The sequence below is a fragment of the Pan troglodytes genome, chromosome 1 (genome assembly GCF_028858775.2).
Source record: "Pan troglodytes isolate AG18354 chromosome 1, NHGRI_mPanTro3-v2.0_pri, whole genome shotgun sequence".
Lineage (NCBI taxonomy): Eukaryota > Metazoa > Chordata > Mammalia > Primates > Hominidae > Pan > Pan troglodytes.
In genome coordinates this window covers 4,558,389-4,582,214 of record NC_072398.2, presented here as the reverse complement: position 1 = coordinate 4,582,214, position 23,826 = coordinate 4,558,389, and the positions used below count along the sequence as shown (strand labels likewise).

The 23,826-nt window shown below is 41.4% G+C and overlaps 1 protein-coding gene across 30 annotated transcripts in view; it reads left to right on the top strand.

Moving 5' to 3' along the window:
- Positions 1 to 23,826, top strand: part of CATSPERE (catsper channel auxiliary subunit epsilon) — a 182,128-nt gene that overhangs the window by 120,729 nt on the left and 37,573 nt on the right. For 25 of the 30 annotated variants that reach the window (XR_010156542.1, XR_010156541.1, XR_010156529.1 and 22 more), the window contains 5 exons: positions 562 to 612; positions 2,276 to 2,309; positions 2,380 to 2,459; positions 14,343 to 14,442; positions 18,819 to 18,905. Coding sequence is in view for 19 of the 30 variants with exons in the window: in XM_054674860.2 (XP_054530835.1) it covers positions 562 to 612; positions 2,276 to 2,309; positions 2,380 to 2,459; positions 14,343 to 14,442; positions 18,819 to 18,905 (352 nt within the window). In the remaining 11 variants the exon portion in view is untranslated. The remainder of the gene's footprint in view (positions 1 to 561; positions 613 to 2,275; positions 2,310 to 2,379; positions 2,460 to 14,342; positions 14,443 to 18,818; positions 18,906 to 23,826) is intronic. The other 5 variants (XR_010156519.1, XR_010156540.1, XR_010156535.1 and 2 more) reach the window with 1 other exon arrangement.

Sequence of the window (23,826 nt, the reverse complement as noted above, 5' to 3'; positions counted from 1 at the left end):
AGTTTTTGGTTTTTGTTCTGATTTGACAGATAAAATTGTATGTATTTAGTGTGTACCACATGATGTTTTAAAATACATTGTGGGCTGACTGAATCTAGCTAGTTAACATATGTCTTACCTCACATAGTTATCATTTTGGTGGTAAGAAAACACTTCACATCTACTCTCTTTGCGTTTTTCAAGAATACAATATATCATGAACTAAAGTCACCGTGTTGTACAATAGACCTCTGGAACTTACTCCTCCTATCTAATTGAAATTGTCTATCTTTTGAGCAACCTCTCCCCAAGCCCTGCATCTGCTATAATTTTTAATAAGCATGTATCAAATATAAGAGATAAATCAGTAGATTTCAAATTCTGGTATCTCCTGAAACATTTATGAAACTGATGTTTTAAAAACAGAAATGCTAAGGCTACACACTAACCAGAGATTCTAATTCAGTAAATGATGATTCTCTGACACTCTCCTGTTTGAGAATCACTGAGTTAAATGATTAAATGTTTTTGCAAATATTTAAGAAATGATATTTCAACTTCATTATGTTTTGTCTTTTGTAGATTTAGTAAAAAAGGATGTCATCACCATGATTTTTCATACGTGATTGAAAAGTAAGAAATGTTTTAACATAAGCACTGAGTTTTATATTAATGTAGTACCAATACTTTACAATCAGTACTTATTCAGTGGATTACTATTAGCATCCATGTGTTCGGCTTGACACTGTGCAGTCAGTTTTAGCATTAAGCAAAATGTGTAGATGGTATAATTAACTTTCCTGAAACATACAAGAGTCAGTCTTCCCCCTTCAATTTAATTGGATAAGCAAAGCAAGCCTCATTTACATATATGTAGTCTCAAATCTCATATTGCTCCCTGTAATTTAAGGAAGACATACAAGAATTTTTTTTCCTTACATAATTTTTCTCAAATTCTACATGACTGAAGCCAGGTGCAGTGGCTCATGCCTGTAATCTCAGCACTTTGGGAGGCCGAGGCAGGTGGATCACCTGAGGTCAAGAGTTCAAGACCAGCCTGGCCAACGTGGCGAAACCCCATTTCTACTAAAAATACAAAAAACTAGCCGGGCATGGTGGCTTAAATTCTACAAGACTGTAGTTCAGCTAGTTAGAAGTAATATATTTACCCGGAAAGTCCTGACATCAAATATTCTACTAACTGAATTTTTTCTAGATTTTATATTTAATTGTATGCATATTTATTTTTAATAATGTGATGTATTAAAGATATAACTAAATAAAATTTGACTTTTACCTTTGTAAGATAAAGATCTTCATTTTAAAATGTTAAATATTTGTTAGACTGTCAAAATATAGAAGTCCACAGCCTCTGAAATATTTACAAGCATCTTTGAAAAGCTATGAAATTTTCTAATTCTAATTAGAAATTATTATTTAAACTAATAAGTAGTCTAATTTATTAATTAAAATAAATGAAAGAATGTTTAACCAGTAGGCATATTCTTTAAGTGATTTCATTAATTAAGGCAGGGTGGAGAGTGGCCCAGCCTAGATGCTCCAGGTTGCAATGCTTAGTGAAAGCCATTGGTGAAATACAAGGATGAGAAGAAAATGTTTAATAGTTGATGAGGACACCACCTTTTAGTGTCTAGCTGGCAGCTGCACCTGAAAGGCAAGAATATGAAATAGACTCTGTCACTGTGATGGGGGTTTCCTGAGTCTGTCCCCTGCAACGTGGTAACATACATGGAACATATGGCTGGAAACAGTGATTCAAGTGTGAGGACTGAGAAGACAGGGAATGTGGGGGAGGTGATTTTGAAGGAATAAGTCCTTGAGTTCATGAACATGAAGCATTCCACTCTCGTGAGAAATCTAAATTAGGAAACATCTGAAGTTTTAAAATACACATCTATTGTTACTGATTCTGATGTATCTTATTCTTTCATCTGTTAATATTCTGGGAAGAACTGCATTGGAATAGCACAACGAACATGGGCTTTATTGTCACACATCCTGCTCAGTAGTAAAGCGAGGTCTGTAGCCTTGAACGAGTTTCACACAATTTCTGAGAATAGTACCAGATCTACAAAGAGAGGACAGTAATTCACACCTTAGTGGTTGTAAGAACGTGTTAATACGTGTGGATATGCATGTAGAAAGTGCCTCAGTATTTCATAATTATATTTATCTGTTTGACCTTTGTGATACCTCCTTACCTAAACAAAGTCATGGGTTTAGTTTTAAGTTTGAAAAGAGGAAAGAGAAATAATGAGGAATGTCTTTTTCACAGGTCATATCTGAGGCATCAGCCATCGAAAAACTTGGTAAGAAAATGATAAAATTCTGTCAATGGACCAAATATATAAAATCACTAAAGTATTTTTCCTTTTCTAGAGAGTAAGGTATATTTGGGGAGAATATGGCTGCCCTCTGAGGCTTGACTTCACAGAAAAGTTTCAACCTGTGGTTCAACTGTAAGTATATTCTCATCAACATTTTAACTTATATTGAAAGTTTCAAACTCAAAGTACGAAAACAAGACTAATTGATCATGCATCTAACAACACGTATTTTTGACTCTACTCAATATATGCGAGACTTGGTTTTCAGCACTAGTTATACAAAGCTGGGCCGTGATGGTCCCTGCATGTTGAGGGACATTACTATTTGGCAGCCGAAATTTCAATGGGTAAGAGAGCTGAGAGCCTGCCTGTCAGGGAAGCCCTTGCTTTATCCCCTCTGAATCTCTCCCCAGGCTCCTACCAGCACCCCTGCCTATTTGGTAGGAACTACCTTCCCCAGGTGATATAACTTCTCTTTCCACAAGCCAATAATAAATGAAAGCTTATAAGGAAAGAAACTAGATTGCCAACAAGTACATTGAGGGCATTTCAAAAATATTATCCCTAAATCAATTCTTATAGACAATATTTCAGCCAGGTACGGTGGCTCACACCTGTAATCCCAGTGCTTTGGGAGGCTGAGGCAGAGGATGGCCTGAGCCCAGGAGATCGAGATCAGCATAGGCAACATAGCAAGACCCTGTCGTTACAAAAATTAAAATAATTAGCCAGGCATGGTGGTGTGTGCCTGTGGTCCCAGCTATTCAGGAAGCTGAGAGGGGAGGATCACTTGAGCCCAGGAAGTAGAGGATGCAGTGAGCCAAGATTGCACCACTGCACTCCAGCCTGGGCAACAGAGTGAGACCTTGTCTCAAAAAACAAAAACGAATAATATTTCATAATAAAAATATGAATGAAATGCTATTAGGAAGACTTTTCCAAGTGATTTTGTATTTGTTTGCTTTCGTCTCTGACTTTATTCTTTTATTCTTGGCTTATTATTATAAAAGTTATACAGCTTGTTACAAAATTTAAAATATAGAAAAAATACGAGGTAAACGACTCATATTTCTAAATTTTTTGCTATTGTAAATAAATAATAGTGAATATCCATTCATGTACATGTTTGGTCACGAGTCCAGGTATGCTGTTAGGGTAGACTGCTGGAAGTAAAATTCCTATGTCTAAAACATCAACAAAATGTTCTTAGTCAAGGCTTTCAGCTTTTGGGGACCTCCTAGGCTGCAGACAGCTTCTGAGATCTCTTAGGGTGGGTAGGTATAGAAGTAATGAATCAGACGCTCCAGTTTAGTTTTGCTACCAGAACTTTTCCCACTGGGATCCTGCAGGCCTCTGCCAGCATGGTCTGGCCCCTAACCCTCGCCCATGGCACTTCTAAGACTCTACCATGTGCCCTTTCCATCTTAAATCATACTTCAGCAGTCCGTCTCTCAGAGCTCTCCATGCTATCCAGCTAATCTCCTTGCTTTCTTAGTTTTGATCTTCTTCTAGACACCCAATCATGTCACTGCTTTTCCTGGGCACCTGAAGCACTGCTTTCCCTACCAGAGGCCTAGTGTGTTTGTGTTTTCGTGTTTGTTTATGTAATGCTTAACCTGCCAAGTTTAAAAAATCTTAATCTTCTTTCTCAGAGAAGTGCACTCTTCAGTTCATCATTGCTAAACACCTACTTTACACCAAGAACGGTGCTAGGCCCTGGAAATGGAAAGATAAGTGACAGGATTTCTACCCTCAGAAGCAGAAGAGTCTGATAGAGCAGATAAACATATGCGCAGATATGCTGAGTGTAATGACAGAATGGAGCAGTGTGGGTGGATAGTATTGAAACTCAAAAGATTCCAACCCAGCTATAAAGAGAGCGAGGCTCTGGGAAATGTTCCAGAAGACTTGCATTTGAGCTAAGTCACTGAGTCTTATGGATAATGAGTATTTTGCTAGAGGCAGAGGAGGGAAGGAGAGAAGTGGGGAGAGTAATGTTGAATTCTGCTGGGTAAGTCTTTCAAGTAAAACAGACAGTTGGAAGAAGAAAATTTATAGTTCAAACGGTGTGATATTGTTGAGGCAAAAATTAGTCATGAAGTCTCAGGAGAAGAGGCCAGGAAGCTAGCTAGGTGGATTCCACACCACGGAAGGCCTTCTATCAAGTCTTACGGTGGAGTGGCATGATCAAATATTTGCTTTAGGCTGGGCACAGTGGCTCACGCCTGTAATCCCAGCACTTTGGGAGGCCGAGGCGGGCGGATCACGAGGTCAGGAGATTGAGACCATCCTGGCTAACACAGTGAAACCCCGTCTCTACTAAAAATACAAAAAAAATTAGCCGGGTGTGGTGGCGGGCACCTGTAGTCCCAGCTACTGGGGAGGCTGAGGCAGGAGAATGGCGTGAACCCAGGAGGTGGAGCTTGCAGTGAGCCGAGATGGCGCCACTGCACTCCAGCCTGGGCAACAGAGCAAGACTCCGTCTCAAAAAAGAAAAAAAAATTTTGCTTTAGCTAGTTCTCTCTGGGAGAGGGGTAGAGGATGAATTTCAGAGAAACAAATCTAAGTAGGGAGACCAGCTAGTCAACTGTATTGGTAGTCCTGGTGAGGAGATCAGCAGGACTTGTTTTCACAACACTGCCGATCAAAACAGGATGTAGCCAAGAAACTGGCCAAAACCAGCTAGCACTTGGAATTATAATACATTTGCATAAGACATTCCCACCGGCACCATGACAGTACAAATGCCATGGCAATAACTCAGAAGTTTTCTTATATGGTTCCAGAAAGTCCCTTCCCCCCTTCTAGAAAATTCTTGAATAGCCCTCCCCTTATTTAGCATATATTTATGAATAGGTATAAATATAGCTAGCCAGCAATCCATGAGTGCTACTCTGCCTATGGGATAGCCCTGCTCCGTCTACAGAGCAGCCATTCTGCTGTACGCTTCACTCTAATAAACTTGCTTTCTTTCACTGTCAGCTCCATCTTGAATTCTTTCCTGAGTGAAGCCAAAAAACCTCCCAAGCTGAGCCCCAAGTGTGGGGTTCACCTGCATCACTAGGAAGAGAAAAACAGATGACTGAAATAGCAACAAGGACAAAGAAAAAGAATCCTGTATAAGAAAATTAGTGATTATACACACCAGGGCCTGTCGGGGGTGGGGGGCAAGGGGAGGGAGAGGATTAGGACAAATACCTAACGCATGTGGGCCTTAAAACCTAGATGATGGCTTGATAGGTGCAGCAAACCACCATGGCACATGTATACCTATGTAACAAACCTGCACGTTCAGTACATGTATCCCAGAACCTAAAGTAAAATTTAAAAAAAAAAAAGAAAATGAGTGATTGTAATAGGCAGGGCTTGATAATTGATAGATGTGAGTGGTAAGGGAAAGAGAATGAGGAACATGGATGACTCAAAGGTGACATTAGTTAGAAGGGATCCTCCACAAACTTCCACCACCATATCTGTCCATCCTCAAGCAACTGTACCAGGAACTCTCTCTGCCTTCCTGTCACTATAGATGAACTGTCTGTGCATCTGTCTAAGACCTGTCCCTCCATTTGTAAGCTAGATCCCCACCGGTTTTCCTAATCAAGAACATTGCTCCTGAAACTGTCCTCCTCTTTCTCCCGTATCATCAACTTTTCCCTCTCTACTGACTCATCCTACAAATATACAGGTCTTTCTCCCACCAAAAACCAAAGCAAAACAAAATTAACAAACACAATCACAGAAAAACCCTCTCTTGACCCTACTAGCCCTTCAGCTTCTGTGGTCACTCTCATCAACTCTTCTCCCATTCTCTCCCAAATCACCCTCAGCCTGGTTTTTGTGCTCACCACCCTATTGGCACTGGCAGCCAACATGATCAGTGACCTCCATTCAGCTAAACCGATGGTCAATGCTCAGGTCCCACCTTCCTTGATCTCATTAACAAGAATTGACACGGTTAATCATTTACCCCTACTTGAAATATTTTCTTCATCTGGCTTCCAGAATAGCTCATTCTCCTATTCTTTCTGCTTCCTTGCTGGTAGCACCCCCTTAATTACTTAGTTCCTCCCTGATTTCTTTCTTTTTTTTTTTTTTTTCATGATCTGGGATTTTGTTTTTAATTTTCTTAAGTCTTACGATCACCTATAATTTATAATTTTGTATATAGCTCCTCTACTTTAATCCTTTTAACAAGTTGGCAAAGCACCATTGCCAATCACACATACACAGTAATTCTACAGTTCTGTGTTTTTGAATAGCGGTTTAATGACAATCCTAAGTTAATACTTAGTCCAACTTAGTCAAGAGTCTGAAAGTAAAGTTTAACTTGCTACTATTTCTTGTCACACTGACTTTTAAAAGGTGACAAGTGTCATCTATAAGTGCGAGAAGTGTTTTTATTTGATATTACACATAAACCATTAAAATGCCCTTCAATAAGTAAAAGGCAGCATTTTAGATACAGGGAATTCTAATTAAATGGGCAGAGTTAAGACCAAAAACATAAACATTGCATTCTTATCTTCAGCCCTTGCCTTTCACAGGCAAATGAACACAAATTTAAAGAACATGTGAGTCTTGCTTGGTTCTGAGACAGTGCAAGAATTTTTCCAGTATTAAAATATATTCATATAACTAGTTATACACATCTAAATTAAAAACCAGTCTCCAGTAGGTTTGGGGATGGCATTCTCGTCTTTGTGAAAAGTTGAACATTACTCATCAAGCCCAATCATATCTGTAGAAGGGGAAACAGGGATAGCATTTACTGAGTCCGAATTACTGTCAAAATTCAAAAAAACTGATCATATTCATTTAACCAGAAGCCAGTCTTACTTATTAGGGCTGTCCAACAAAAATATTCTGCCAGTCATACATGACCTGAACCCTGGTATATTAGATCAATGACACTACAATACACATAAAATCATGAGACAATTCTGGTTTCTAAGTAAATAAGGCAGTGACCAATTCTTTCTGCCTTCCTTTTAACACCAGTGGAGATCATTTTTGTTCCAGGGATGTACTACTTGGGATTCTCCAATTGCTTCTTCCGTAGATGATGCATTTGTTCTTCTTGGTGTCTGTGTACAAGAATCCAGCCACCTCACCTGTCTTGCACCCACAGAGACCATGGAGATTGGGCCCAGTCTTATGCTTGCCTCCCTTTTCCACGGTGTGGCACTGGACACACTTCTAAACAAAAATATTTTTGCTTTTTTCAACATCACCCATATTTAATTCTCTCTTTTGTTGCTCGCACTACAAAGCCAGAAGCTTGACATCTGGCTCTCTCTCTCCCTGACCTCTTAGTGTTGGAATGCCCGGAGGCTCAGGGATTTCTTTTCTTTTCCCCATCTCAACTTTCTCTTTGAATGTTGTCATCCAGTCACATGGGCCAGGATGTCTCAATATATTGATATATCCCAACACTGCATCTACAGCCTGACCATCTCCCCTTGTATCTGTCAAGTATGCTTAGGCTATGCTTCAGTAATAAATAAACCCTAAAATCCCAGTGCCTAACTCTCCATGTCATAGTCTGATATATAGAACTACATCGTCCGGACATGGTCTCTCCTGGTTTGCCACCGTGTCTGGGAAAAAGACTGGAGGATTGTATGGGATGTTTTAAAGGCTTAGAACTAGAGGTGGTTTCGACCCACATCCCATTATCCAGAACCTATTGCCATGGCTCAAATCTAACTGCAAGGTGGTGTATAAAATGTAATCAGATACAGTTCCTGAACCCCAGACTGACACCTCCACTGAGATGCTAAATACATATATCACTTTTGCACTTAGATGTCAATAGATATATCAAATGTAACCTGTCCAAAACTGAACTTCTGATCTTCCCCTCAAAACCTGCTCCACCAGTAGCCTTCCCCATTTTAAGTGGTAGCAACTCCATCCTTGCTCATCTGGCCAAAACTTTGGAATCTCCCTGACTCCTCTCTCTCTCATACACCCTACATCAAATCCATAAACAAAGCCTATTGGGTCTACCTATTTGTCAATGCCTGCTATTACAGACCCAAGTCATCACCACTGACCCGGATTATTACAACAGGCTTTTTGTTGCTCTCTCTGCTTCCACTCTTGCCTCCATATAGTAGCAAGGGTAAAACCTTGAAAACAAAGTCAAAGCACATTGCTCCAAAGCTCGAAATCCTTATCATGGAGTAAAAGCCAAGACCTTACAATGACTTCCAAGGTTCTATTTGATTTTCTGCCTCTGTTACCTTTCTCCCATTAAACTTCACCGCACTCACTCAGATGCAGTGAGTGGCTTCCTTACCGTTCCTCAAGTAAGAGTAGTTTCTACACAATGGTGAGAAGAGAAGCCAGACTGCAGGGGGTTTGCAAAATCAATGAGAAGTTTACAAGTAGAGGCAAAATATAGTCTACACTTTTTCAGCTTTGGGCTGGAAAATAGAAGAAAGAGACAGGAATTTACCTATAGAGAAAAACACAAAATATGACCTGGATTTTTTTAAAGAGGAAGATAGATGAGTATGTTTACAGTTTGAGGATAAAGAAAGGAAGGCTGAAATGAGTCATTCTGATTATAGTAATATAGCAGACTGAGCTAAGTTGAGTCACTCCCTCAACTTAGGACGTGACGGGACTCCCTCTCGTGATAGACACGTCATCCTGCATAAAACATAACAAAAATACTTTGTACATAACTAAGCTTGAAAGAAAGAAGGCGGACTCTCAGAAGCGAAGAGAAAACTGAAAGTTAGAGCAATGCTCTTCAGCCTACCTGTGCGATCCAGGGGTACTGGCCCAGGATAATGGAACTAGAAATTGGAAGCTGGGTTTTCAAGCCCCTGTGAGGCCAAGAGGCTCTTTCACAAATTCAGGATATATTAAGAGCTACCTAGTCCAAAAAAAAAAAAAGAGAGAGAGAGAGACTAGAAAACTCTGCTTAATGCCCAGGTCATCACAAGGAAGGTTGTAACCTACATGAATTTGTAGGCAAAAACATACCTCCTATAAGAATGGGAGATGTCCACCAAAATGTTCACCTCAGGCCTCCTATGGACCTGAACTTACACCTAATAGGAATAGAGTTTAGTCACAGAAAGTGCCATATGAAAAATGCCCCTTGAAACAAAGGTAACTGGAAAAGCAAATCCAGAGACATAGGATTCTCACTGGAAAAGTCACCACCATCAAAGAATCGATCATCTAAATTTACAAACATTTAAGGAAATGGACCCCCATGAGGGCGAGTCAGCAGATAAAATAAGTTGAAAAATGAGCACACAAAGCAAATGCTTAAAAATAACAGAACAATCTGAATAATATAGAAAATGTGTTCAAAAATGAATAAAGAGGAAAAATAAAATAGAAATCCTAAGGAAATAATATGACTATGAAAAGAAAGTAGGCATATTTTAAAAATTTTGAAATTCTAGACATGAAAATGTAGTCATTAAATTCAAAATTTTAGACATAATTACAAACCAGATTAGATATAGGTGGAGAGAGAATTACTGAAAAAAGAGGGATGTGGAAATTAACCAGGATGCAATACAAATAGGTAAACAGATAAAGAAATAAGAAAGAGGGTAAGAAACAATTTCAGCAGAAGGACAAATTTCAACATGTGCTTAATAATTTTTTCCAGAAGGGGAAATTACAGAAAATGCATTGAAAAGAGAGGCAACATTCAATGAAAAGAAATAAAATATGGAAACTTTTCAGAATTTAAGGCCCAAGTCAGAAGGTTGAGGATTGGCATGAAGTCTCAGATACCTCAGAATGAAGCCATAAAACAGCAAAGAAAAAGGGAAAATTACATACGCTGTCATATAAATAAGACAGATTACCTACAATGGAATGTCACCTAGACTGACAGATTTCTCACCAGCAAAAATAGGATAAATATAACTGGGGGTCAGATGATTAGCCATGAGACTGGGCTGAGTAGGGAACGAAGAGAAGGCAGGAGAGAAATGCTGTGTGAGAAAGCAGGGAGGGCGGGGCGCGGTGGCTCCACCTGTAATCCCAGCACTTCGGGAGGCCAAGGTGGGCGGATCACTTGAGGTCAGGAGTTCGAAACCAGCCTGGCCAACATGGTGAAACCCCGTCTCTACTAAAAACATAGAAATTAGCTGGGCGTGGTGGTGGGCGCCTGTAATCCCAGCTACTTGGGAGCCTGAAGCAGGAGAATCGCTTGAACCCAAGAGGCAGAGGTTGCAGTGTGCCAAGACTGCACCACTGCACTCTAGCCTGGGCAACAGAACGAAACGGAAGGAAGGAAGGAGAGAGAAGGACGAGAAGGGGAGAAGGGGAAGGAGAAGAAGTGGAAGGGGAAGGAAGGAGGAATTGGGGAACTGGAAATCTCTATGAGGTCAAGGGGCAGATGAGAGGACAAGTGGGGGATGGGAGAGGGTGAGGTGGGAGAGTAGTCTACTGGAACAGCACTATTTGGGATTTTTGTGGCAGCACTTGTTTCTAGAAATAACTTATTTGTCTGCTACTAGGAATCACTTGATAAAACCTTTTACTTCCAATTATCCTAAGATAATGAACTGAATACTAGAGGCCAACGACAGAGGGACAGATGGGTAAGGTCCATTGTCCAGTTCCACTGAATTATAGTATATATAGTTGAAAACCAGGTATCCGATCAGGTATTCATCAGAGGTGAATTTAGCTGCTCACTTTGAGACTCTGGCAGACTTGAATCAATCAAGCTTTGAGAATCAGCAGCAGGGGTGGCCACCGGGAAATTAGCCCATAGTCTAGGTCTCTGGATTACAATAAATGCCTTAACGTTATAGGGAATGGCTCAGGTACAAGGCTCGGCAGAGTTTTACCGATAAAAGGACAATAGATTGACTGTCCAACACTCATAAGAAGGAAGCCAGTCCTGGGAGTGTGATCTAGCTGGGAACCCAAGTCATCACAGCTGGATTCGGAGTCCCAGGGCTTGCCTCACACTTACTAGCATTTGATGATGAGTTTATCACTCTCCAATCCCAAACTAGAATTCAGTGCCACAGAAGCAGCCCTAGAGGAAACAGTGGGGCAGGATTTCTTTGTTACCCTGCAGGGAGTTCAGGAACAGATATTCTGGGTGTTTTAAGGGTCCTGAGGATTCGCTTTAGTCGGGTACGGTAAGATATACAGACGCGGAAATGGCCATCAGGAAGGAAGTGCATTATACATACAGATCCCTAGAAACTGGGGGCAAGGCATGCTCCATGGGGCCACACATGGAAACATCAGGGTCAGTCAGGAGGCAGAGGGAGTGAGGGGGAAATGTGGGCAGAGCCTTATTGCAGTTTCTGTGGGAAGGAATAGGAGAGGCAGGGTAAGCACGTTTGAAATTGGCTACTTTGAATAATTTCAATGGGGCTCTGGGGACTAGGGACTCTCCCTGGTTGTAGGGTGTCTGCCTCTGGGGTGATGAGGGTAGGAGGATAGTAGCCCAGGGCTACTAATAAAGAACCCCCTTTCATAGGCAGGGGCTCCCGGAAGAGTTGGTTACTATCTCTAGGAATTGGCTAACCTTCCACAGACCCCCTAGAGTCAGCAAGGCCCCAGAAGTTATGGCATCAGAATACAGAAAATTAAAGTCATGGTTAATACAATGGGATAGCCACAAGGATTTGTCTAATAGGTTTGCAGGTGCACAGAGAGGTCTCTTTCCCAATTCCCAAAATGGAACTACCATTGTGGGGAGGTTACAAATTGCAAGGAAGAGCTGCCAACTAGTAACATTTCTGCATTTCTTAGGCTTAATTAGTATTATACCCTACATTAAAGAACATTCATGAAAATAAGCCATGCTTATATAGACAAGTATCTTTTCAAATACATTCAATGATATAAATTAAACATCATTGTAAAAGATCTTTACAAACCCAGAAATTATGGGTCATGTAATTTACACTTATTGCCACTAGATGGCACTGTAGCATACTGCTCTTGCAAAAGATGCCAGCTCAGTTCAATTAAGATTTTTTTTTTTTTTTAATAAAACATATGGCTTGCAACTAGTTCTTAATAATGTAAGAATCTGGCCAGGCATGGTGGCTCACACCTGTAATCCCAGTGCTTTGGGAATCAGAGGCGGGAGGATGGTTTGAGGCCAGGTGTTCAAGATGAGCCTGGACAACATAGTGAGACTCCCCATCTCTACAAAAGATTTTAAAATTTACTGGGTGTGGTGGCACATACCTGTAGTCCTAAAGTTAGGAGGATCCCTTGAGCCCAAGAATTAGGGGTTATAGTGAGCTATGATTGTGCCACTGCACTCCAGCCTCTGCAACAGAGCAAGACCCCATCTCTAAAATACCAATAAATGGTAATAATTCAATAGTCTGATGACTTTTGGAAGATGCAAACATTCTGTTCTTTCCAAAGCTCCTAGAATTAGAGCTTTGCTAAAGCCTGACCCAAATCTCTGAAACTATACAAAAATACATGTATGCCTGCACATGTGTGCATTTGTCTGTTGCGAAAGGGTCCCAGAGCTCTCAGTAGAGTTTTTGAATTCTCTGTGGCCTTCCTCCCCGTCAGAAAAGAAGCCAAACACCAATCCTCCAATCCCTAGCTAGTCATGCCTGTTTGAGAACTAACCTTCTGAGTTTATCTCTTTATGACTTCTCAAAACTAAATAGGATGGAAAAAAAATAACTTCTCAGGTACCACTTTTTCACATTTAAAATTTTTGTCCCCAGTTTGTGAGAATGGGACAATAAAGGCTTTTAATAACAAGGGTTGGGTGTTAGCAAGCTGTAGCAGACCTAGAAGGCCAGATACAAATGTGAGGTGAAGCAGAGATGGGGCAGTGAGTCAGGAGACACTGTCAAGGACCTGTTATTTTGTCTGATAGACACAGAGCAGTGAGTGCAGCAAGAAGCTCTACCAGAAGGAGAAGGTGGGGCGACAGTCCCAGAGCCAGCAGCCTCGAAGCAAGTGCCTGACACTAAGGTCCTAAGTGAAATTCTACCCAACAGGCATGGGGGACAATTTCATTCGGAAATATGGGAGTAACTGACGGAGAAGGAAAACATGTAACCATTCTTACGGTCACAAGTTCTGGTGTGCAAAGGCACGACTTTATCAAGAATTGAACTTTTAGCTCTGATCTCAAGCCTCTATGTTCACATGGTAGCAGGGAGAAAAATATTAATATGAAGCACTACAGCTCTTTTGAACACTCACTGAGTTTGCGGTAAATAAGCCCAATGGGACCTGTGTCTCCAGCTGTAGCATCAAGGCAGGGGTAGCCGGTCCATCTTGCACTCCCCTTGCTGGTGTCTGCTGTTGGTAGAAGTTGTCTTGCATTCTCTGAGCATGGGCTAGGCGTGACTATAGATCCAGGGAGCGTACAGGCTACGTCTGCTTCTCAGCCTCACCTCGACTTACTGACACCACTGATCCTTCCAGACTCAGCCACACCTTCCAGCTGGTTCCTCCTAGGGGGATCTGCAGCATCTCCGTTCTCATCATAGTAATTCTGTGGTTTCATTCTCTAGCACATCTAGTACATAATAGGCAGCAAATGAATATATGAGCTAAAAGACAACAGGGCATCCTGCTGTGCCCTTGCTCTGCCCTTTCTCCATCCATCACATCCTTCTGTCTTTCTCCCTGCTAACACCCATGACAGCAGTGCCTAAGCTACCCTCACCTGATCAATAGATGGACCCTGTCCAGTGAAGAGAACTTAGAGTTCAAAATGGTCAAAAAGTAAAACATTTCTCCTTCATTACTATCAGGTTTTATTTTGAGAGCTGAATGAAAGAACATCTGTTTATTTCATCCAGCTGTCAAAAGACACCTAAACAATAGGTACTGTTATTATTTTACAGAAAAAAAAATCAAGGCTTCAAGAGTTTAAGTAACCCCCCCAGAGTTACTTTATCACTTTATGAAGTGATAAAGACAGGATTTAAACCTAAGCACTTCTGACTCAGAAGCTGGAAGTCTTAACCCCTCTATTTTATATTAAACTAGTATCTTTCTGTTTGTTGTTTCTTTCAGATTTGATGATAATGGCTATGTTAAAGACGTTGAAGCAAATTTCATAGTGTGGGAAATACACGGCAGGGATGACTATAGCTTTAATAATACTATGGCACAGGTATGGCATCTTTGGATTTAACCAGAATTTAGCATGCAACTAGACAATGTCTTTCTCTTTTAAATTTATAAATAAGCGATCTAAGGAAAATAGAATAAGGCAGCAGTGGGTAGGAAAAAAATCACCTCTAGATTAAATTATATGGCTACTAAAATTCATTTATGAAAAATAGAAGTTGTCACATAAGACAGACATAAAGGGGTCAGAAAAAAATAAAATAACATTTATAGTAGGATGATGCAACTCTATGAGTCTTCTGTTCTCTCCAAACTGTATTCAGTGTTTGATTATTTATGGGTCTGCCTTTGGCTTTAGGACATTTATCACTTTTGCACTAAGTCAAACAGACACTCTGGGCTTCATCTCACTTGGCTTCTCCGCATCATTTGACCCCGCTGACTTTGGCTTCAGTGTCCCTACACTCTCCCGGCTTCCTTCCACCCGCCAGGACTGGTTGCTCTTGGCCTCCTTGGTGAATCTCCCTTATTCTATCCTGCCCTGAGGGCCTCCTGTCATGATGGAGCCTCTCTAGAAGTTACCAGCACTGATTTCTAATATTCCCCACTGATTTCACTCTCAAAAAAAACAAAAAACAAAAAACAGGGATGGCTCTTTCCAAAGTAATGTTCTTATCTACCAGACACCTTAATTATCCAGAAGTATAACCCATCTAGATGGCAGCCAAGAGAACTGAGTTCCACCTGCCATCCCCCAGAGTATTGCAAGAATTCTTTCTTTTGATTTTTTTTTAAGAGTCTCACTCTGTTGCCCAGGCTGGAGTGCAGTGGTGCAATCTCAGCTCACTGCAACCTCCACCTCCTGGGCTCAAGCGATTCTCCTGCCTCAGCCTCCTGAGTAGCTGGGACTACAGGCACATGCCACTACGCCTGGCTAATTTTTGTATGTTTAGTGGAGATAGGGTTTCACGATGTTGCCCAGGCTGGTTTCGAACTCTTGACCTCAATTGATCCACCCGCCTCGGCCTCGCAAAGTACTGGGGTTACAGGCGTGAGCCACCGTGACTGGCAATTGTCTTTCAGTTATGTAACCAAATACATCCGTCCCACCACACATTCCACCTATGCTTGTTCAGCACCTAATATGTAAGTTCTCCTGGTCTGCTTCCTCTGCACAGTCTCATCCCTATACTATTGTATCCATCTTCGCCCTTGGTCCAGACTCCCATCACTCTCTTCCTTCTCAAACCTTTCCATTATGCCTCAAGGTTAAACGCTCTAGATCCTTCTTCAATAAAAGTGCCTCAGAGGACAACCCTTTCCCTACAGTTCTATCGAACCAAGAGTACTCTCTCTCACCCCATATACTTAAGGGTGAGATTTGGGATTGATGTTCTCCCTCATCCATAGTATCATTGCTGCACTTGGTCTTAGCCAAAAGGCCACTAAGAGATACAGTATCATTTCCAGGTCATTCTATCTTCACTCTAAGTAAAACTCCATTTGTTTGAGGCTCCTGCCATTCAGTTGACATCTATGCCATCCCTACTTACTGGTACCGTATACTCAGAACTGGATCACTTTTCCTCCTGCCCTGAAAACAATCACCATGGATTCCTGAATTCTGCCATCCATCCTATGAGGGTATTGCTGGGAAAGTTTCTAAACAGGGACTACGTTTCCCAGATGCATTTGCATCTAGCTAGGGCCATATGACTGGTTCTCATGGCTGGAATATGAGCAGAAGTCATAGGTGTCACTTCCAGGTGAAGTGCTTAAGAAGGAATCACATGAACCTTCACGCTTTCCATCGTACCTCACATCAGTGTATTACAGCAACAAGTAAGGCTGGAGTAGATGAGAGCTGGAATGCAAGGAGCCACTACACATTTTTAAAAGCCTTGGTTCCTAATTCACTGCTTTGAGGAGAGGCACCGTCAGAACCATCTAACCAGGGACATCTGCACTGGGCTATATGTGATCAAGAATTAAACTTGTTGGCCAGGCACGGTGGCTCATGCCTATAATCCCAGCACTTTGGGAGGGTGAGGCAGGCCGATCACGAGGTCAGGAGTTTGAGACTGACCAACATGGTGAAACCCCATATCTCCTAAAAATACAAAAATTAGCTGGGCATGCTGGCACACACCTGTAATCCCAGCTACTCAGGAGGCTGAGACAGGAGAATCGCTTGAACCCAGGAAGCGGAGGTTGCAGTGAGCTGAGATCGCGCCACTGCCCTCCAGTCTGGGTGACAGAGTGAGACTCCGTCTAAAATAATAATAATAATAATAATTTTTTAAAAAAGAATTAAATTTGTATTTTGTAAATCCCCTGAGAGTTGGGGTTTATTATTGCAGCACGTAGAGACTATCTTGACTAATAACTAATATAGCAGCCCCCATTAAAACTACATTTAAGGACAGGGCATGGTGGCTCACACCTATAATCCCAGCACTTTGGGAGGTTGAAGCGGGATGATCGCTTGAGCCTAGGAGTTTGAGACCAGCCTGGGCAACATAGTGGAACCCCTTCTCCACACACAAAAATTTTTCAATTAGCCAGGTGTGGTGATGCACACCTGTAGTCCTAGCTACTCAGGAGGCTGAGGCGGGAGGATTGCTTGAGCCCAGGAGGTCAAGGCTGCAGTGAGCTGTGATCATGCCACTGCACTCCATCCTGGTTGACAGGGCAAGATCCTGTCTCAAAAAAAAAAAAAAAAATGCATTTCAGTTCAAACAGTTTACCCTCTGACCTCAACCCCCAATCCTTTAGCTGTCTCATTGTTCTTCACACTACTCCAGTCTCCTACTTTGTCTCACACAACCTGGCCATCCGCTGTACTGAACCCTCTGCTTTCTCCTTCTCCCTCTCTCTCACGTTTCCTCCCTTCCCTTCCTATGCAGCGTGAGCTCCATAGTTCAATTCTCTAGCACCATCTTGCCAATATCGATTTCTCTGTATCTCTATCTGTATCTCATTTTTCCCAGTATTATTTCTGCTTGCTGTTAGGGCAACTTTAAACACTCATCTTTCTGCTTTATCCATGCCTGTGTCTGAGTTGCTCAATTCCTATCTTGGAGCTGACCACTTTCAGAAAAAAATTACAGCACTTTGGGAGGCTGAGGCAGGTGATCACTTGAGGTCAACTCCAAGACCAGCCTGGCCAATATGGTGAAACCCTGTCTCTACTAAAAATACAAAAATTAGCTGGGTGTGGTAGCACACACCTGTAGTCCTAGCTACTCGGGAGGCTGAGGCAGGAGAATCGCTTGAACCCAAGAAGTGGAGGTTGCAGTGAGCCGAGATTGTACCACTGCACTCCAGCCTGGGCAACAGAGCAAGATTCCGTCTCTAAACAAACAAATAAATAAATAAATCTTAGAAAATTATGAATAGATAGAAACATCCTTCACCTAATGAAATGTAGATACAAAACATTATAGCAAACATTATATTTAATGGTAAAAATTTGAAAACTTTCACTTTGAAATCAGGAACAAAACAAGGATGGCCCTTATCACTTCCTTTTTTTTTTTTTTTTTTTAGAGACAGAGTCTCACTCTGTTGCCCGGGCTGGAGTGCAGTGGCGTGATCTTGGCGCACTGCAACCTCCGCCTCCCAGGTTCGAGCAATTCTCCTGCCTCAGCCTCCCGAGTAGCCGGGGTTACAGGTGCACGCCACCACACCCAGCTAATTTTTATATTTTTAGCAGAGACAGGGTTTCACTGTGTTGGCCAGGCTGGTCTCGAACTCCTGACCTCTGGTGTTATCACCACTTCTAGGCAACACTATTCCTGAAGATCTTTGTAATAAGAAAAAAATAATAAAAACAAATAAAAGGTACAAGGATGGGAAAGAAAAACATAAAACTGTCATATTCGCAGATGACACAACTGTTCATGTGAAACAATTAGAATTAATAAGTGAGTTTAGAAATTCTCTCGGCCAAACACATGCCTGTAATCTCAACACTTTGGGAGGCTGAGGCAGGAAGATGGCTTGAGGCCAAGAGTTCAAGGCCAGCCTTGGCAACATAGCGAGGCTCCATCTCTACAAAAATTAAAAAACTAAAAGTTAGCCAGGCATGCTGGCACACGCCTGTAGTCCTAGGTACTCGAGAGGCTGAGGCAGGAGGATCACTTGAGCCCAGGAGCTCGAGGCTGCAGTGAGCTATGATCTTCCCTGCACTGCAGCCTGGGCAACAGAGTGAGACTCTGTCTCAAAAAAAAATTCTCTCAACACAAGATCAATATACAAAAATCAATTGTCAATTATTCCTCTGTATACCAGCCAACATTTAAATAATGTAAGTTTTAAAAATACAAAATTTTCTATAGCAACAAAACATTAAATACTTAGGAATAAGTTGATATGAAAACTTCTACCTACCCACATACATGTGCCATCTTTTGACAGAGTGGTTGTTTACATGAAGCACAGACATGGAAGTCAATGATTGAACTTAACAAGCACCTCCCACTAGAAGAAGTCTGGGGACCTGAGGTAAGAGAAACATTACCTTCCAGATTGTTTATTTGGAATAACTAATCTGGCATTTTGCTATTAACAAAAACTTGATGGAAACATTTTGGATTTAAATTTGCTTTGGTAAATCAAATCCTATTTTTATATTAAATTGTATCATGGTATTTTTAAAATGCTTCATCTTAATTTCTGTGTGATCTTTTGTTGGTTCTGTGTTACTATTTTAATTTTCACTGCTGTAAATATGTGTTTGCAGATTATTAAATATCTGTTAAACATGTGAAAGCATCAAGAGTGAGTCTTGTTAAAGACTACCTAGCTCCCTTACTTCCTCAGGTCTTTACTGAAAAATCAAGTTGTCGATGAGGACTTCCCTGGCCACCATATGGAAAAACTTAACCATCACTTTCATGAAAGCGCATATTTCTCCCTATTTTCTTTCCTTTTTTTTTTTTTTTTTTTTTTTTGAGACAGAGTCTCTCTCTGTTGCCTAGGCTGCTAAGCTGGAGTGCAATGGCACAATCTCAGCTCACTGCAGCCTCCACCTCCCAGGTTCAAGTGATTCTCCTGCCTCAGCCTCCTGAGTAGCTGGGACTACAGGCACGTGCCACCACGCCCGGCTAATTTTTGAGTTTTTAGTAGAGACGGCATTTCACCATGTTGGCCAGGCTGGTTTGACTCCTGACCTCAAGTGATCCACCTGCCTCAGCCTCCCAAAGTGCTGGGATTACAGGTGTGAGTCACCACACCCAGCCTCCCTCCCCTATTTTATTTAATATCATTAGCATTTATAACTATGACACATTACATAGCCTACTTTCAAAATCTTATTTATTTTCTAGCTCCCTTACTAGAATGTAAGCTCCATGAGGGAAATTTTGTTTTGTTCACTGCATCTAATGCATTATAGGTGCTCATTAAATATTTGTGGACCAAATTAATTAATTATAGATTATATACCTATTATAAAGAGTACTTTTCTACTGTTTAAAAATCATAAGGGGGCCAGGCATGGTGGCTCACACCTGTAATCCTAACACTTTCTGAGGCCGAGGCGTGTGGATCACTTGAGCCCAGGAGTTCAAGACCAGCCTGGGCAACATGGTAAGACCCCATCTTTACAAAAATTAAAAAAAAAAAATTAGCTGGGCCTGGTGGTGCATGCCTGTAGTCCCAGCTACTCAGGAAGCTGAGGTGGGAGGATCACTTGAGCCCCGACAGCTGAGGTTGCAGTGAGCCATGATCATGCCTCCGCATTCCAGCCAGGGTGACACAGTGAGACCTTGTCTCAAAAAAGAAAAAAAAAATCAAATTAAAAAATAAAAATCATAAGGAATTAAACTGGTAATTAAGTCAGTTAAAATGAAACTTACCCTCCTGATTTTGCATTGAAGGACATCCAAGGGTCTGGAGTTAGGGATAGGGATAAATGATAGGTGAGGATGATATCCCCAAATCTTACAAAAGGCACCTAAATATTCTAAGATTCTGCCGAAATAACATACTCCAAAGAAGCAGTGAGCTCACTGGGTAATTAACAATCATGAAGCTTGCCTCAATTGGTATGATATGGTACAATCGTTCTCAAACTTTAGCATACACCAGAATCTCCAAAAGACCTTGTTGAAATAGATGGCTGGGTCCCACTCCCAGAGTTTCTAATTCAGCAGGTCTTGGTTGGGGCCCAAAAATGTGCACCTCAGTGATACTGATATGCTGATCTGGGGACTGCATTTCAGAGCAATTGAAATAGTAGCGTACAGTCTAGGAAGACTCCAGAGTGCCCACGCCAGGCCTTGTGTGTTCCATTCTACTGCATGAGAAGCTTAAAGCTCACCACTGAAAGGGTGAATTCAGTCTGAAGTCTGAATATAATAGAAAGCAGGTACCTGCAAAGACTAGTTATGTCCTCGTGAGTAAGGCTACTCTTACTGAAGGGTGTCATTATTACGTTGTATCTTAACTCAACAGGGCAATCAGGGCTGCTTTCTTCCTGAAACATATACCTGAAATGAAATAGAAAGCCTTCCAGTTCTTGGAGCTACACTAATTGCTACATAGTCCTTCTGATTCTAGAAGGATGAACGACACCTACATTTTAAAAAAAATCAGGGAAGAAGCTCTGGGGACTGTAAATTCTTAGGGAAAACACTGAAGGACTCATAAGCAAGCGTGGTATTTTCACAGGTTCTCCTGGTAAGGTTGGAGGTTGAGAAGGAAAGGGAGAATATGGGTGCTGAGTGCTTGTCTACATCCACACGATACAGAATCCAATTTGAGTTTCTCGATGTGGCTGAAAATACTAGACTGGGAAGTCCTGGGCTAAAAATTGAGTATAATGCATGAGGCTAGGGGAGATTGATTGATTGATTGATTGATTTTGAGATGAAGTTTCCCCTTGTTGCCCAGGCTGTAGTGCAGTGGTGCAATCTCAGCTCACTGCAACCTCCGCCTCCTGAGTTCAAGCAATTCTTCCGCCTCAGCCTCCCAAGTAGCTGCGATTACAGGTGCGGCACCACGTCCGGCCAGGAGATTTGTTTTCTAAGAGACTGGGTGATTTGATCAAGTGGGCTTTCACGTGAAAAAAGATGGGAGAAGAAACAATAATGGCGGGAGAGGGGGAAGTTTTAATAATATAACAGGGAATATCAGGCAGTGATATCTTTCTGGCAGTGACACAGAAAAAGGAGCAAGAGTCAGCAGGTATCATCATTCACATTAGGAAATAACGAAATAGGAAACAATATAAATATTCCTGCATGTCTATATACAAAAATACATAATGATACAAGGCTATTAGGTCTTTACTAGCAATGCTTTGTTGTATGATATATGCACAGCTTCCGAACATACTTAGAATATACCACATACTTTTCCAATTAAGTTCATGGACCCCTGTATTAAGTAACTTGGTAGGACAAGTTTCACAGTTTATTTTTGACCTGGAAGAACCCTTCACCAAAAAATATAAGATATTTTGTATTTTCAAGTGGGGATACATCAAAAAAACAAGTCTTTTACTTATTTTTCATTAACCCAACATATTGTTTTATAAAATTGCTACAGACCACAACGGCAAAAAGGTAGACAATGGCAATAAATGCTAGAAGAAACAGATTTTTTGAAAAACAACGTCAGAGTTTATCGAGACATATAGTAATATTTTTAAATTAAATATAATCAAGAGTTTTAGGGATGCCACTTATGATTAAAATGTAATTATAGAATAATTCACCTACATAAAATAAAATGACCTGCTAAGAAGGGAAATAGAGGAATTTTCAGTGAGAAGGCAATATTCAGCCTTTATCCCTCCCCTTACAATAACTAGTCCTGATCTGTGTCCATTGAGGCTTCTGTTCCTCAGTTCCTACTCCTGAACCTGGCCTTTTATCAAACTAAGGATGCAGTGGCCTGTATACAAGAATCCTTCAAAAATCCTTCCCTGGATGATTAGTCAGTTCTGGTAGTATGTTTTGAATTTTTGTCCCTTCCAAAACTCATGTTAAAATTCCAACTCCAGTACAGCAGCACTGAGAGGGGGAGCCTTTAAGAGGTGATTGGATCATGAAGGCAGAGCCCCCATACGTGGATTAATCCATTCATAGATTAATGGATTAATGGGATAATGGATTTGTGGGTTTCATGGGAGTGGGACCGGCAGCTTTATCACAACAGGAAGAGAGACCTGAGCTATCGTGCTCTGCCCCCTTGCCATGTGATGTCCTGTGACACTTTGGGACTCTGCAGAGTCCCCACCAGGAAGATGGCCCTCACCAGATGCAACCCTTCGACCTTGGACTTCTCAGCCTCCTTGGAAAGGAATGAATTCCTTTTCCTTATAAATTACTCCGTTTCAGGTGTTCTGTTAAAAGCAACAGAAAACAAACTAACACACAGTGAAAGCCTCCACAGCTCAGCACAGGTCGCTCAAGCTGTGTTCCTAGAGCTTCTGCAGCTGGCACCACCCTGCACATGAGTCAAGCTGTTGAGTCTCTCCCCTCCTTCCTTGGAGTTTCCTTTCCAGAAAGACTGCCACAGACAGGGCAGGTATAGCAACATGAGCACACAACACATTTAGATTCTTTACAGTGACTCTAACTGAAGCCAAAGAATCTATGACAAGCCTGTTTTCTCTGAAAGTTCCTTGACAGTACAGGTCCATACAACTCTACGCACAACAAAACTCTGTCCATCTTGTGATCTCCTCCTTTGCTTTTTATACAAATATCTTCCAAACTTTTCCCAGAGGTCTGTCCAAGTTGAGCGGGAACACATGTGTTCTCTGTCCCTGGTTACTGTTTACTTCCTCTGCCCTTCCACATCACAGCGTCATTAACATGAGGAGGGAACCCACAGCCAAGGCAACCAGCCAGGGGTGTACACACAGCTCAGTATCAAGTGGGCCTTCTGCTCCATTTAGTCAGACTGGGTTTTTGGCTCCAATCAATCATACTTGTGGTTACCAGAATATAAAGGGTAAGCAACCTTCTCCTCCTAATCTTTTTTCTTATTTTTAAAATTAATTTTTTTATTTTCATTTTTACCATGTAATATATGCATGTAAAACTCCTCCTCATCTTGATGGCCTACACATATTACTCTGAATTCAGTTATGTAACATGTTACATTTTTATCTGGAATGCATTTTAACCTAAAATTTTATTACTCCAAACAATTGTCCTTCAACCTGGCTGGGGCACTGGCACTCTGATGAACGACCTCTAAACATTCCTCTCATTGTTGCAGCCCTCATTGTTAATTCATATTCCTGGGAGATTGGTAGAGCTGCCCCGCCACCACCCCAGCTATGTCCTGGGGTTGGGAGCAAAAGAACCTGTGCCTGTCAGCTTCTGGAATGAAAGGTGGGGACTTGGAATTACCCTCACTCTGATGATATCCAAGAGGAATCAGCATTCAATTAAAAATGACAATGGAC